The 14,619-nt window shown below is 37.4% G+C and overlaps 1 protein-coding gene across 3 annotated transcripts in view; it reads left to right on the top strand.

The window, feature by feature from the left end:
* Positions 1–14,619, top strand: part of RCAN2 (regulator of calcineurin 2) — a 250,950-nt gene that overhangs the window by 29,421 nt on the left and 206,910 nt on the right. For all 3 annotated transcript variants that reach the window (XM_090282529.1, XM_090282528.1, XM_090282531.1), the window contains one exon: positions 12,536–12,762. In XM_090282529.1, coding sequence (XP_090138655.1) covers positions 12,538–12,762 — 225 coding nt within the window. In that variant the 5' untranslated portion in view covers positions 12,536–12,537. The remainder of the gene's footprint in view (positions 1–12,535; positions 12,763–14,619) is intronic.

The following is a 14,619-nucleotide window of genomic DNA, read 5'->3' as shown; positions in this document are numbered from 1 at the left end:
AATGTTTATTGAGCACTCACAATGTGTCCCAGTCATTGTTCAAAATGCCATATTTGTATTAGCTATTAAGTGCTTAAAACAGCATTCTAAGGTATATGCTCTTCTTATGCCTATTTTATGGGTAAGGAAACTGACCACAGAGAAGTTAAATCACTTGCCCAAGGTCAGATAGCTAGTGCATTGGGGAGCTGAGAATTAAATTTAGAACTCCTTGAATTTCATTCAACTCAACAAATGTCAGAGGTTACTTTCCAAGTGTATAGAGGTCCTCTTTAGCAGCTACAGGTTATCCAGATGGGAAAGACAGAGCTCCTGCTCTCAACATTGAGTAGAAGGTAAGAATAAGAAAGGTAAAAAGAGAGGCAAAACCTGAAAGATAAGACAGACACAGGACAGTGGTGATTTCATCTTGTGCAGGTGTAGCTCAGGGTAGGGTGTGAAGGCAGTGGCCCCAGAGGTGTCTTTCAGGAGGAGTGTTGATGGGAATCTGGGGGTTAGAAGGGAAAAGCTCAGCAGTGAGGAAGGCTTGAGGAAGCTGGTCCAGGCCACATAGTTATCTGTAAGTTTGATACAGATAAAGCTCTCAGAACAAAAGAAGCCCACAACAATTGTTTGCTGCTGTGTTATTATTATTATTATTATTAATTATTATCATTATTGATGGAGCTGGAACTTGATGCTGAGACTTGAGCTTTTTTTCTCAGCACTAATGAAAGAGTCAACAAATTTGGACAGGAAGACTATAATCTTCTTGGGGGTGTCTTGGTTTGCTAGCCTAAAGAACTGTTTTATTGAATGTGATTCATCTTCCTGAGTCATGGGAGATTTTTGATGTGGAAATGACATGAACATTGAACTGTATTTGAGGAAAAAAAGCATAGTTAATGCTGGGCACTGAGATAGAGATACTTATCTCTCTCTTCCTCCCTTCTTTCTCTCTTACATTCAAAACCCTTACAATGGAGCCAATATCATCTGCTAATTCTATCAGAGGGAGTGAAACTTGCCTCCCTGGCCTTCTGATGAGTTCTGACCAGCTATTCACTGCCCACCCCCGACTGTCATCCAGGCAACCTTCTAGTCTGGCTTTTCTTTCTTACTAGAAAGAAATTGAAATTTTTTGGCTGGATTTTCCTCAAAGGTGCAGCATGTCTCATCCCTGCTCTTTTCCTTTTTCACTCTATTTCTCCCAATGTGCTCTATGCCCCATCTAAAAGCAGAAGGTGAAAGATGACAGGATACATCTTACTTTGGCTACCATAGCAACCATCACCTGCTTTGCTATTCACTTTTGAAGTGTCATTCTCCTGTGAAAAGTTGTTCTGCATGTAATGGTTTGGCTCACCCAGAGCAACAAATGAAAGGATGGTCTTCCTCCATACTGGGATCAAGAATACATATTCCACAATGGTGCAGGCAGAGGGTAACACACACAGAGAGCTCCTCCTTCCCCATCCACTTCTTTTGTTTTTAAGGAAAAAAAAGACACAGTTCGAAATGGTGAATCTGTGACTGCATCATATGGTCTCTAGTTTGAGCTGTCACTTTACAAATGACTCAGGTTTAAAATTTTAAATCAAGTTTGAAAACAAGTTAAATGAAAATAAACATGAAATTTCTAGACTGTTACCCAAGTAGAAGTAAAGTTTCTTCAGTTGATTCCAGCAAAACTCTCTCCATCTTTCCCATTCTGTACTGTGTCCCAGAAACTGACCCACAGATCCACAATTTGCTTTATTCTCCCAATTTCATAAAACTTTATAAGGAGTTGCTTTCTTGGGGAACTAGATAAATTGAATTACTGTCCTGTAGGAGCTTAAGATAGAGGAGTGGCTCCAGAAGATGTCCCGAAGGGAGCCATGAATGAGGAATGTGGATAATTTCCTCTGGTGACCATTTGGGTTTGGCTAATGGAAGGTGCCAGCAGATTAGAGAAAGAGAAGGGTGGAGATATTTATTCCTCTGGCACCCTCTTTGTGGTGCCACTGTGGATGGAATACATCCCTCAACCAAAGGTCTGCCAGGGGACAGCAGTGGGGAGGAAAAGTTATTTTTTTTCTACCCTTCCAAGTTCTTCTGGCTGGTCTATTAATCAAATTGACATGAAACAGATAAACAGAGGAAAGTAACCAAATTTATTACATATGTATATATGAGGGACCCGTAAGAATATGGGACCTGAGGACAAACTTGGCAGTTGAGACTTATATGCTATTTTGACCTAAGAAGTTGTAGTTTGGACTTTAAAGGGTAGGGAGGCAATTCACATGAAGGTGGAAAAGCAAATGTTTGGTAAACAAATGTTTGCTGGGCCATGTTTAACAAAAGGACACAGAGAACATTGATCAAAGGGGTCTCACTAGGTTCCTCCCTGTCTGTCATCCATTAGTTCATATTAAAGCACAGTGACCTATGATGAAAGCTGTCTTCCCAAAGTAGGTCGTCCAGCTAAATTCTTTTAGGCAGTTACGGAGAAGGTCAAAGGTTTTTTGTGAGTCTTGTTTCTTGAAAATAACCATCTCAAAATAATTAGTATGTCCAAAAGGCATAGTTTGGGGTGGCAAACTCTGCTCCCCCACTTAACACTCTACATCAGCCTGTTCTGGAAGCACCTCCCCTGCTCTCACCTCTTCAGGCCCAGGGGTAGTGCCAGCCCAAGATTTTGAACCATCTTTTGTGGTTTTCCATACCCTGCCCACATCTTTGTAAACAGTCTCTTTATTAAATTTAAACCCTTTTAAACAATTGGTTTCAAGCATGCTGTCTGTTTCCTGCTGGACCTCGACTAACACAATGACCAAATCTCTTCTCTTTGGGGTGGGTGCTCCAATATTGCTTGTTTTATATAATGAGCTTATGGTTCATTGTAGGTCATTCTTTGTAGAAAGATTTTCCTATCTTTAAGAACAACCTCCTCACGTTTATACCCTTCATAAAAGATGGTTTCCTCTATCTGACACTCTTCTCTTGAAGCAAGCTTATTTGAAACACATTTTCTTGATGATGTCAGTTAGGTTTTGGGGAATGGAATACAAATGTCGCACTTGGTTAGTCTGACCCTGGATACATTTGAGGGACTTCCTTCCCTTTTTATTTTGTCTATTGGAAGAATATGCAGAACTTGTAAATCCTTCTGGGAAACTATAAGCATTAAAGCTATACAGGGGTAAAGGCATTATCATGGATGAATTTGTAGTCACATCACTGCTGTAGAATCCAGCGCAAAAGGAGATGATGGAAACAACTTGCTTTTTCTTCCCCAACTTCATAAAACTTCATAAGGAGTTGCTTTCTTGGGTAGTTGGATTAGTTGAATTATTGTCCTGTGGGAGCTTAAGGTGGGAGAGTGGCTCCAGAAAGTGTCCTGAAGGGAGCCATGAATGAGGAATCTGCATAATTTCTATTGAAACCATGAGTTAAAAACTGCATGTTCTTGATTCTTTCAAGACTGATCTCAAATGGTATCAAGAATAGCATGAGGTTCACACAGCACAGCAGGTGTGAACATTCTGCAGCAGAATTAAGTAGGTTCCATTATATTTCAGAAAGAGCTCTAATGGGTTTCTATGGAGCACAACCTAAGAATATCATCTCTCCTTTGTATCTCAGGATGTCTGGGATGGTTTTTTCTTACTAATATTATACTTCAATTTCCCTGTAAGAGGGACAAAAATGAGCAAAAGGCCTGGCTTATCCCTAAAAGGGTCTAGATATTAAAATTACAAAAGGCATCAAAAGGACCTCACCCTTAAGGCCAGACCAAAAACAAAAGCTGATAATATAATTTAATGGTAAGGAAAGTATTGTTATTCATATAAAAATTTTCTTCGAATAAGCTCATTTGTCCCAGGTATTATGAAAGAATCACATAATTTGGGAGCTAAATGAATTTTAACCACTGCAAAATTTTAAGTTCAGGTTTCTGTTGTTTAAAACTTTCAGCTGCATTCATTTAACCTGATATTCAACTTAAAAATAGCTATATGCATATCTTCTCTACTATTTATTAATGCAATATTACATTCTTAGTTTTTACCATTGATATTCAAGCTGACATTGTCATCTTTAAGTTCTTCCACACTAACTAATCTTCCATAACCCATTTGCTTGATTTCCAGACAAAACTGAACTTAAAGTCAGAATGAATTATTCATTTATCATTTTCATTTATCTTATTTCCTTATTTATCCTCCTTGGCTGGCCATAACGTGGAATCGAGACAAATTTGTTACTCTTTTGTCGTGCTGTTGCAAAATGGTTTAGATTCCTGTTCTTAATTTAAAATGCAGATGAATTCAATCTTTAGCATTCTTTTGTCTGAGGAAAAATAAACCCAAACTTAAGTTCCTTTATGTATGTTTTGCTCATTTTTCTCCCTTTGTGGATCATTATCTCCTTTTTCTTAAAGTATATTTCATTGATTATGTTGTTACAGTAGTCTCAATTTTTTTCCCTTTGCCCCCCTCTGCCTAGTTCCCCCTTGCCTCCAGCAATCCCACCCCCCTTAGTTTATGTCCATGGGTTGGGCATATAAGTTCTTTGGCTTCACCCTTTCCTACATTGTTCTTAACTTCCCCCTGCCTATTTTGTACCAACCGATTATGCTTAATCCTTGCACCATTTCCCCATTTTTCCCCCTTTCCCCTCCCAGCTGATAACCCTCCAAATGATCCCCATACCTATGATTCTGTTCCTATTCTGGTTTGCTTAGTTGGATTTTGTTTTTATTTTTTAGATTCAGTTGTTGATAGCTGTGAGTTTGTTGTCATTTTAATATTCATAATTTTGATCTCCTTTTTCTGAAGTAAGTCCCTTTGACATTTTATATAATAATGGCTTGGTGATGATGAACTCCTTTAGCTTTACCTTGTCTGGGAAGCACTTCATCTGCCCTTCCATTTTAAATGATAGCTTTGCTGGATAGAGTGATGTTGGTTGCAGGTTCTTACTTTTTATCACATTGAGTACTTCTTGTCACTCCCTTGTTGCCTGCAGAGTTTCTTTTGAGAAATGAGCTGACAGTCTTATAGGTATCCCTTTGTAGGTAACTCCCTGCTTCTTTCTTGCTGCTTTTAAGATTCTCTCTTTATCTTGAATCTTTGGCATTTTAATGATGATGTGTCTTTGTGTGGTCCTTCTTGAGTCTAGCTTGTTTGGGACTCTCTGTGCTTCCTGAACTTTATGTCTATTTCTTTCACCAAATTTGGGAAGTTTTCTTTCATTATTTTTTCACTTAAGCTTTCAATTGCTTGCTCTTTCTCCTCTCCTTCTGGCACCCCTATGATTCGAATGTTGATATATTTAAAGTTGTCTCAGAGGTCCCTAAGCCCTCATTGTTTTCAATTCTTATTTCCTCATTCTGTACTATTTTTTTCTTCCTTATGTTCCAAATCATTGACTTGAACCTTAGTTTCCTTCCCTTCATCATTGGTTTTGTGTGGATTTTCCTTCATTTCATTTAGCATAGCCTTCACTTCTTCCCTTATGTGTCTGCCATACTTAAGCATATCTGTCAAGCCTGTGAGCATCTTTATCACCAGTGTTTTAAACTCTACGTCTGTTAGGTTGGCTATCTCCTCGTCTGTTAGGTTGGCTATCTCCTCGTCTGTTAGGTTGGCTATTTCCTCGTTGCTTAGTTCTCCCACTGGAACCTTGATCTGTTCCCTCTTTTGGGCCATACTTCTCTGTCTCCTCATCTTGACAGGCTCCTGTGTTTGTTTGCCTCTATGTCTTAGGTAGAGCTGTTATAGCCGTTACATTGTAAGGGGCAGAGCCTTATGTATTCATCAGTACAGGGAGACCTGTTTCACCACGTTGTGGTGCTGTGTAGCGAGGACGGGTCTGAGGGAACAATGCTGCTTGCTCAGCACTCGCCCCTTTTCTAGGCACCTGTCCCACTTCCATATGGGACTGGTACCTCTCTAGCTGTTGCTCTGGCTGTTGTTCCCAGGGTGGGTGGGTCTGCAGAAGTTCTAGTACTGTGGGAGTCCTTTAAACAAGTGGACTCTCCTGAGATACTGGCAGGTTCTTCCTCTGCCCCAACCCCTAGTGGTCTGCACAGTCAAAAGCAATGAGGCTTTATTTTCCCCAGTGCTAGAACCGTGAGCTGTGTGGTCTGGTCTGGTGCTGGAAGCACTCCCCAGGTGTCTCTCCCCACTTTTTAAAACACGTGACTGCACTTTCTGCTGGCCTGCTGCTGCCGATGCTGCTGCTGCCGCCACATTGCATCTTCTCCACCCCTCCTACTTGTCTGGATGAGTATTCCTTCTTTATATCTTTCTTTGTTGGACTTCCATACAGCTCGATTTTCTGGAACTTCTGGTTGTCTCTAGTTTTGAGGTAGCCGTATTCCTTTTCAGTTGTGGAGGGAGACGCAGTGTGTCTGTCTAATCCTCCATCTTCACCGGAAGTACCCACCCTTTTTTTAAATTCTCACTTTCTAGTTTGCAAAACCTGGAAGATGAAAAATATAGGCAGGTTTGTTATGAGCATCAATTTAAAAGTTTCAACACTAGAGAAAGCTTTTGATAAAGGTTATAAGTTCCCCTTTCTTAAGCATCCAGAGATAAACAGATGTCTCTTTTCTTGTATATTTTATTTAAATATTAGAAAGATGACACTCTCAAGGCAAAAAGAGACCTTAAAGGAAATACTAGCCACTACTCTCCCAGGTCCTTGGATTCCCTCTTTGACATTCCTCCAGATGTCCATCATCTGCTCTATGGAGCACCAATGCAAGATGCTCACTTAGACACAAGGCAAGGTATTTCTGTTTTAATCTTGATTTTTAAAAGAGATCCATAGCTCCTTTTATTAAGTTGAATTCTTTCTCCCTGGTTTGACTTCTACTCTCTTAGCACCATATACAAAAAAAATTCATTTTCTCTTTCAAAATTGGAAGGCAACTGTTGTTTCACTCAAGTCTTCTTTTCTACACTTCCCTATGCTCTGTTATCCCATGCACCTGTTTCTTAGATGACATGGCTTTTGGCCCCTCATTAAGACTAGACAGTCTCCTTTGAAAGAATGCCTTTTATTTTTTTTCCCTGTAGTGGGTGGTACACAGAATTGGTCTTGATGTTCTCTCCATGCTGAGGAGACTCAAGATGATATTACTACCATCTCACCCCTTCCTGTGTGGCAGTAGTCTTATTTATAGATCATACATCTCACTACTAACAGGGTAATCTTACTTGATAATTAAGCTAGTATGAGCATCTCCATGGAAGTTTACAATTTATTTTCCTTGTCATGACTCTTTGCCATTCTCATGGGCTTATTTGTAACTTCTCCCCTCCTTTTATAACCAGTTTAAGACTTTCTAGACCAGAACTCCTATGGGTAAATGCATGGCTCCCCACTCTCATGAGTTCTACCCTATTCCTAGGAAGGTGTAATGTTTTAGGATTCTGTAATTCAGAAATCTGAAATTCATGCATAATGTTAATGTTGGGATAACAGTGATATCCAACAGAATCAGATGTCTCTTTCAGGTCCCTTCTCCTTGTTTTAATTGTACAATATACATGTTAGGAATAAAAGTACGGAGTTTTGGGAAAATTAACTCCTTGTGTAGAAACCAAATAAATGTCTAGATCATCCAAGTTTATTGGGGGAGAGAAAATGTAGTCACTATTTATGCAACAAACATTTATTCAGTCACTTTTTTTTTATGCTGAGCAGGCATCTTTAAGTTTCAGGTGGCTAGTCTCAACGGTAGGAAACATACTGTCTCCATTCTAGGTCTTGTAATATTTAATTAGTAAGTGCTATCAGGTTATCAGAAGGTCTTGGATGAAATCGTTTTCACATTATAGCAACATAATGAAATAGTTGAAAATCGTCCTCTTTCTAGGCTTCCTCCTGCATTCAAGTGGGTCAAATTCAATCATTTAAATTCTCAATGCCACTAATTTTTGTAATATTTAAATCAACTATTCTGCTGGTGGTGGTGTTTTGGGGAGAGTCAAGGTTGTTTGTTTTTTATGTTAATTACTCTCTTTATTCTTAGGAATACCTTTCTCTTCTAATGGGGTCTCCAACCAGGCTCATATCAAATATTCAAGGGGCATAACTCTTTGTTTCTCATTTTAATGATTTGGGCTTAACCTTCATGGACATCTACTGGAAGTTTGAAATTTGTTCACACATTTGTCAGAAGTAGATGGTACCCCTTCTGTAGTGCCAGGTTCTCCCACTGTTGACTTGGTCTTGATGAGCCTATACTGGTAATAAATAGCTTTAATTCAAATACTATTTTGGAGGCTGCAGAAGACACTCACTTGCTGCATTCTATTGATGGTCACTGTAGACAAGGCCACAGTGTTTCTCCATTTTGCTGACAAGTAAACCATAGCCCAGAAGGCACACAGTTTACAGAAGGACTAGAACCCAAGTATGCCCCCTGGCCTCTTCCTAGTATTTCATAAAGATATCTCTTCTCTGCATCGAAAGAAGTTTTGAGATTCTCCCAGGGGAAGCTTTTAAAGTCGATAGTGGTTTTCCTTTTCTTGATGCATGTAATAACGGAAATTTATGCCTTCCAAATGTCAAACAACAGAAGAATGGTTAAGTAAATATGACAGATTCCTATACTGGGTTACTATGTGGCTATAAAAATTAATCTTTTCAAAGAATACATAATGATACAGAGAACTGCTCCTGATTGTATCAGTGTTTTGTGGAAGATGCTGGACTAAAATGTCAGGATCTGAATTTTGTTTAAAAAATTATACATGTGAGAGAAGCACTGGAATTAAATATTCCAAAATATTAGCAGATAATATTGGTTTCTTTGTTTTAGGATTGTGGTTTTATTTTCCTTTTTTATACCTTTCTGACTTTTTTAGTTCTTTATTTTCCTTCAATGAACTCATGCAATAAAAATCACCAATGTTATTTTAATTATACTCCGCAGACTTTTAAATTTTAGCTAGAGGAATCCTTTGAGTGATTCTTGTTATCTTTGATTTATAAAATGACATAAATCAAACCTTAAATTAAAATGATTATTGTGCTTTTTTATTAGTGTATAAATTTGAAATAAATAATATGTTATTGTTTATATTTTATTTTTTAAGTTTTTATTATTGACTTTTACAGAGAGAGAAAGAGAGAGAGACAGACAGACATTGATTTGTTTTTCCACTTATTCATGCATTCATTGATTGATCTTGTATGTGCCCTGACTGGGAATCAAACCCACAATCTTGGCATCTCAGGACAATGCTCTAACCAACTGAGCTACCCAGCCAGGGCAGTGTTTATATTTTAAATTGGTCATTATAATTCATTCGCTGGTCTGTAATTTCCTGAAAGTGACTCTTTTTTACATAATTCATTAATTCAATCAAGCATAATTTTGAGGGCTTATGTACCAGGCTGAAGATGAAGTACAATGCACCACACTGATTAAGACAGCCCAGTCTCTGCTCTCCAGAAATGCACATCTGGTTTGAGATACAGACCAGTAAAGCAGTCATCACAGTGAGAGAAGGCTGTGCAGAACACTCAGGGACTACAAAGCAAGGAGGCCACCTTCATGGGTCCCGGGGGCAGTTGAGAAGCTTTCCCAGAAGAGTTGCCCCATGAGCCTAAGGCAGCTCTTTTCTCTTGGATAACCACTGTCAGATTTATAAATAAGAACAATGGTCATAAATCTTTGTTTGCTATGTGGCAACTGTTGCCTCAAAGATATTTCACAATACTTAAGACTTTTGGAATTAATTTATAAAGGTAAACTAGTTTTTTGGGCTGCAGGGCCTTTACATTTCTTTATTAGGGAGTTCTTTTAATCTTTAAAATTTCCCTTTCTTTCTGTATATTTGGGTTTACTAAAAGTTAGTTATAATACCAAAGCATAATAGTCTTGTTCTGAGATTACCATAATGATTATCTTTCTATAGTATTTCATGTTACATATCTTTTTGTGTGGTGGTTAATGCTGATTTTGGTCACTTCTTTCATTCTTATTTTATTCCTCCACTTCTTTCTACTCTGTTTCATAGGGATAAACTGTGTCATAAAATGATCAGTTGAGTTTTCCAAATTATGAAGTGACTCAGTAATGGAACTAGAAACAGAAGTCAGGGTTCCTTTGTTCAAAGCTCTGACTTCTCAAATATTTCTCCATAGAAGTAAAATAGGTTGTTTGTCAAAAGTACGATCACTTTTTAAATCTTTATTGAAAGTAATGAGCTTAAAGTCTCATGAAGAGAATCATATTGTTACAGCTTTGAATAGAAGTTAAGGCCATTTGAGTAGTTTAAAATGAGTTCTAAGTGAGGCTTATTATTGGATATATTTAATTAATTTGTTCAGCAATAGATTTTAATTTTTTTTAGAAAATGAATAATTACAACATTTTCAGACCTGTTTAGTAACATTTTGAGATACATTTTGATTAAGTAAAATGTTTTCAAATAAGAAGGATAGATTAAAAATAAAATCAGAATTGACATAATATCTATATTTCATGCTACAGGATGATTATGACTTCATTATCAAATGGTCTTCCTATAATTCATTAAGCAAAAGAATACTATTTTAATCCTCTTAGTTATTATTTTTGCTATTAAAATAATTATACTCTAATAATAAATGATGACTATTATGCATATTACACTAAACACTAAACTATCTGAAGCAACAATGTAATTGAATATGTAGGAAAATAAATACATAAAAGCATTTCATTGAAGTTTTTCCTTCTAGTTAAAAATATTAATATATTTTGGATTAACTATAGAACAAAACAAAGCTTAAAATATGCAGCACATTTTTAATTTAGAATAAGTGTTTCATTGATTCAAAATAGAAAATGTTGCATTAATTGGAGTTTTAAGAATTTTAGAATATAGAAATGGTTCTATTATATTTTATACAGAATACTATTTTTACTAACCACAATTATAGTGACCTGATTTTGGGTTTATTATTTCAAATTCCTTAATTTTTGGCCTCTGTCCCAACCATGCCTAAGATTTTATACATAATGCGTAATTTATATCATCATCAAATATTGCTTATCAGGATCCCACTTAGATTTTGTTTCCAGGAAAAATAAAAACAGAAGATGTAACCTCATCACTATGATATGTTCAGAGTTCAAGAGAGATATACAGAAACATCTATTTGTCTGGGGATCCAGACATTGTGTTTAAACTTCGTGAGGGCTGAGGGACATCTCATGGTACTCACCTTCCTATTCTTTACTCAGGTTTTGTAATGCTGGGGTTGGGGAAAATGGAGTTTACTGAAGATGATCCAGCAGCCACACCATAACTGTCAGTCAGTGTTACCTGTATACCCATGGGCAAGTTATTTGACCTTCTGGGCCTCTAATCATTGAAGTTTGAGCATAATATTATGATAGGCACAAAAGTAGATATAAAAGAAAAATGTAGATTTACTGTCCTTGAAGTATGTGTGGAGATCGACAAAACTTACTGAATTATATACCAGTATCAAAAAATGGAAAAACTTTCCAACTGGTTGCAGTTGAGTAGACTTTTTAATATAATGGGTAAGGAGGTAATAAATTTATGGAAAACAGAGATTAATACTAGGAAGCTTCATGATGGGGGTGATGAGGAAGGGGAATTATGTAATACAAATCAGCCAAAATAGTACTGATTTTTCAAGATCCAGGGATCACAAATTACTCAGAGTAATTACCCCATGCCAAAGAAGGTGTGTGTGTGTGTGTGTGTGTGTGTGTGTGTGCATGTATTCTCATTGTGGGTAAATTGTTAACTATTAGAAGAACCATAATCAGGATTCATGTGGAAATGAAGTAGATTGTACTGCCTTGAATACAGACTTGCACTAATTTTGATCTGCTTTATTTCTAAGGTATAGAAAAGTGAGCTCTGGTGCCAAATTCCCTGGGTTTGAATCCTAGACCTGCCATTGACCTTGTGAACACGTGTTACCTGTCTTATTTCTCGGTTTTCCCTACTGTAATGTGGAGATAATATTGGAACCCACGTTGTAGGCTATTATGGAGGTTAAGTGGGTAGGTTAATGCATGTAGGTCATTTAGAAGAGTTTGTGGAACTTAATAAAGTATAGGCATTGGTGGTAGGTGTATATAATTCATCATGTAACTTATCAAAGCACTTTCCCAAGTGCATTTTTGTTTGAGTTAATTTTATTCTTGTAAAGGAAGCAAAGTCTCAGAGAATGTATGTAACTTTCCCAGGTCCCAAGTCTAGTGAACACTGGGCACCTGGGCGTGAGCCCTTGGCTTCCAACTCCTATCCTGGTTAAGTGCTTTTAGTTTTGGTGTTTTTTCCCCCCATAACACTGACTGGATTCTTGCCCAGAAGAAGCACAGCTGTATGGGCAATTGCAACTCAGAGATCAAGGGGATAATATGAACTTGCCGGGTCTTCAAACTTCCAGGAACCCCTGATTCTCCTCCTAATCATTCTCCTCTCCTCTACCCCAGGCACTCCAGTACAGCGACCTAAACAACAAGTTTTAAGGAATCGTTGACCTCTCCTTTAACACATGGCCTTCTTTGCATCCTCAGGAATGAGGGGAGAATCTTACTTCATTGGCATGAGGAGCCTGGGGCAGCAAGGGCGCATCCCAGAAGACGGAGGACTTTTCTTGCTCTGCTGCATAGATAGAGACTGGGCCATAACTCGATGTTTCACGGAGGAGGCCTTTCAAGCCATCACTGACTTCAATGACCTCCCCAACTCGTTGTTCGCGTGCAACGTCCACCAGTCCGTGTTCGAAGGAGAAGAGAGCAAGGTAGGAAGCCTCTGCTGGTCCTGAGACACACAGGGAGCTGTGGCACTATCCCCAAAGATTCCCATGGCTCATTTGTGATTGACGTTTTGAAGTGTTTGAAAATGTTCTTGGCATGCAGAGGAGGGAGAGAAAAGCCTGTTCTATGATCAGCTAACTTTTGGGGTACTCATGAAAAGGTTGTAGATGAGACTGTGTTAAATCAGACAGAGCTTGTCCTCTGTGACTCATAGGACTATCAAACCAGACAAGTGGTGTTAGCAGTAGTGATTGCAGGTGATATCCCTTGGGCTAGTTAACGGGTGTCATTCGAAAAAAGAAATTTTTTTTCCTTATTATGCCAACAATAGAATTTGCTTTTCTTAAAACAGCACAAGCTCTCTTTCATTCCTATCCCTCCTGCAGTTTGATGAATATTCTAAAAATAGCTTTTATCCAAGTACTGCCTCAGTAAGAATAAAGGTAAATTGGTTGTCCCTTGGAGTCTTGCTCACTGATACCACAGTAGGTAGAATTGTTATGTGTGTGTTATTAGCATTTGAATGAAAGAGGTTAACTCCTTGATTTAAAATAATTGGGGAATGAGGTTGTCTATGTGCAAGCATTTTCTAGAAAATGAAGCTTTCCATTTGAAGAGTTGTACTTGATTTAGTGTAAGTATTCTTGGGACTCAGAGTAACTATTCTGTTTGGGGATCTTTCATTTCAGATTTTTCTGACCTTTTAAGTGTGGTGTCTAAGTAGATCAAAACTTTCCTTATAGACATAGATTTCTAATCATAAATATCTCCTATTATCCTATGTTATAAAATGGCCAATATTCGAGGGGGGGGGCTTTTCAAAAATAAACTAAGGTATGTGGCTTTGTGTGAGATGCAAAAGTAGAATTTATAATCGCTGTTTCAAAAACTATTTTTGCCAGTTGCTGAAGTCCAAACTCTGTTGTCTGAAAACAATTACTGGAAGTGTTTTTTTTTTTTCTGGGTTTTATTGGTTTTGTTAGCAATTCTGATAGCCCAGAGAATTCTATGTCAAGCCATTTTAAGATAGTTTTATAATGATATTATTTTGGAGTTGAATGATTTAAAAAAATGGACTAAAAATAGTTTGAGATCCAAGGCCTTAGATGTGATTAGTACCTCCAGTATTGTGATCACTGGACTATTTGAAATAAGAAAATAACACATAGCCTCTTTGACAGAAACTGAGAATTTTACTCTTGGATTATAACCAGGCTATAACACAGATTATAATTTACTCAGAGCAACTAATTTCCCCTGAAATCTACCTGACCTTGACTATGAAACAGGGTTTCATGTTTTCTCATTTTATCATCTTTATTTAAACATCAACAATTAGAAGAGTTTTCCTTGGAGGTTTAATGGGGATTTTGATTCTTTCCTGATTAAATAGCTCCCAGTGTTTCAAAAAAAAAAAAAAACATAGGAAGGAGCTAATCTCATTCGAGATTCCTGCTCAAGAATGGTTGATCAGCTGAACCGAAATTGGTTATATGGAAAGACTGAGGGTTGGGGAGAGTTCAGGGGGGTTTGCCCATATCTATTTTGATATTTTTATCTGTGATTGAATCATGGATTACAAAATAGTCTTATTTAATCTGAATACAAAGTTGGTACATTGCATCTTGACAAATAGTATTTGGTTTTAAAATGACCTTGATAAAATATTGAGGTGAAATCAACCAGATATATGTATGCAGTTCAAATGAACCAGGTTAAAATTATTTAGATCATATTTTTAGCCAAGAAGGGGAATTTTATAATCAGCCAAAATTTACATAATTAAACTTATAAAATCAGACAGAAAATGGAGATTCTGTAGGATATTCAAATAATCCAAT

This window comes from Furipterus horrens, unplaced genomic scaffold, assembly GCF_987537825.1.
Source record: "Furipterus horrens unplaced genomic scaffold, mFurHor1.1.pri manual_scaffold_6, whole genome shotgun sequence".
NCBI classification, from domain to species: Eukaryota; Metazoa; Chordata; class Mammalia; order Chiroptera; family Furipteridae; genus Furipterus; species Furipterus horrens.
Note: the sequence above shows the minus strand (reverse complement) of the source record. Positions and strands in the feature narration are given on the sequence as shown.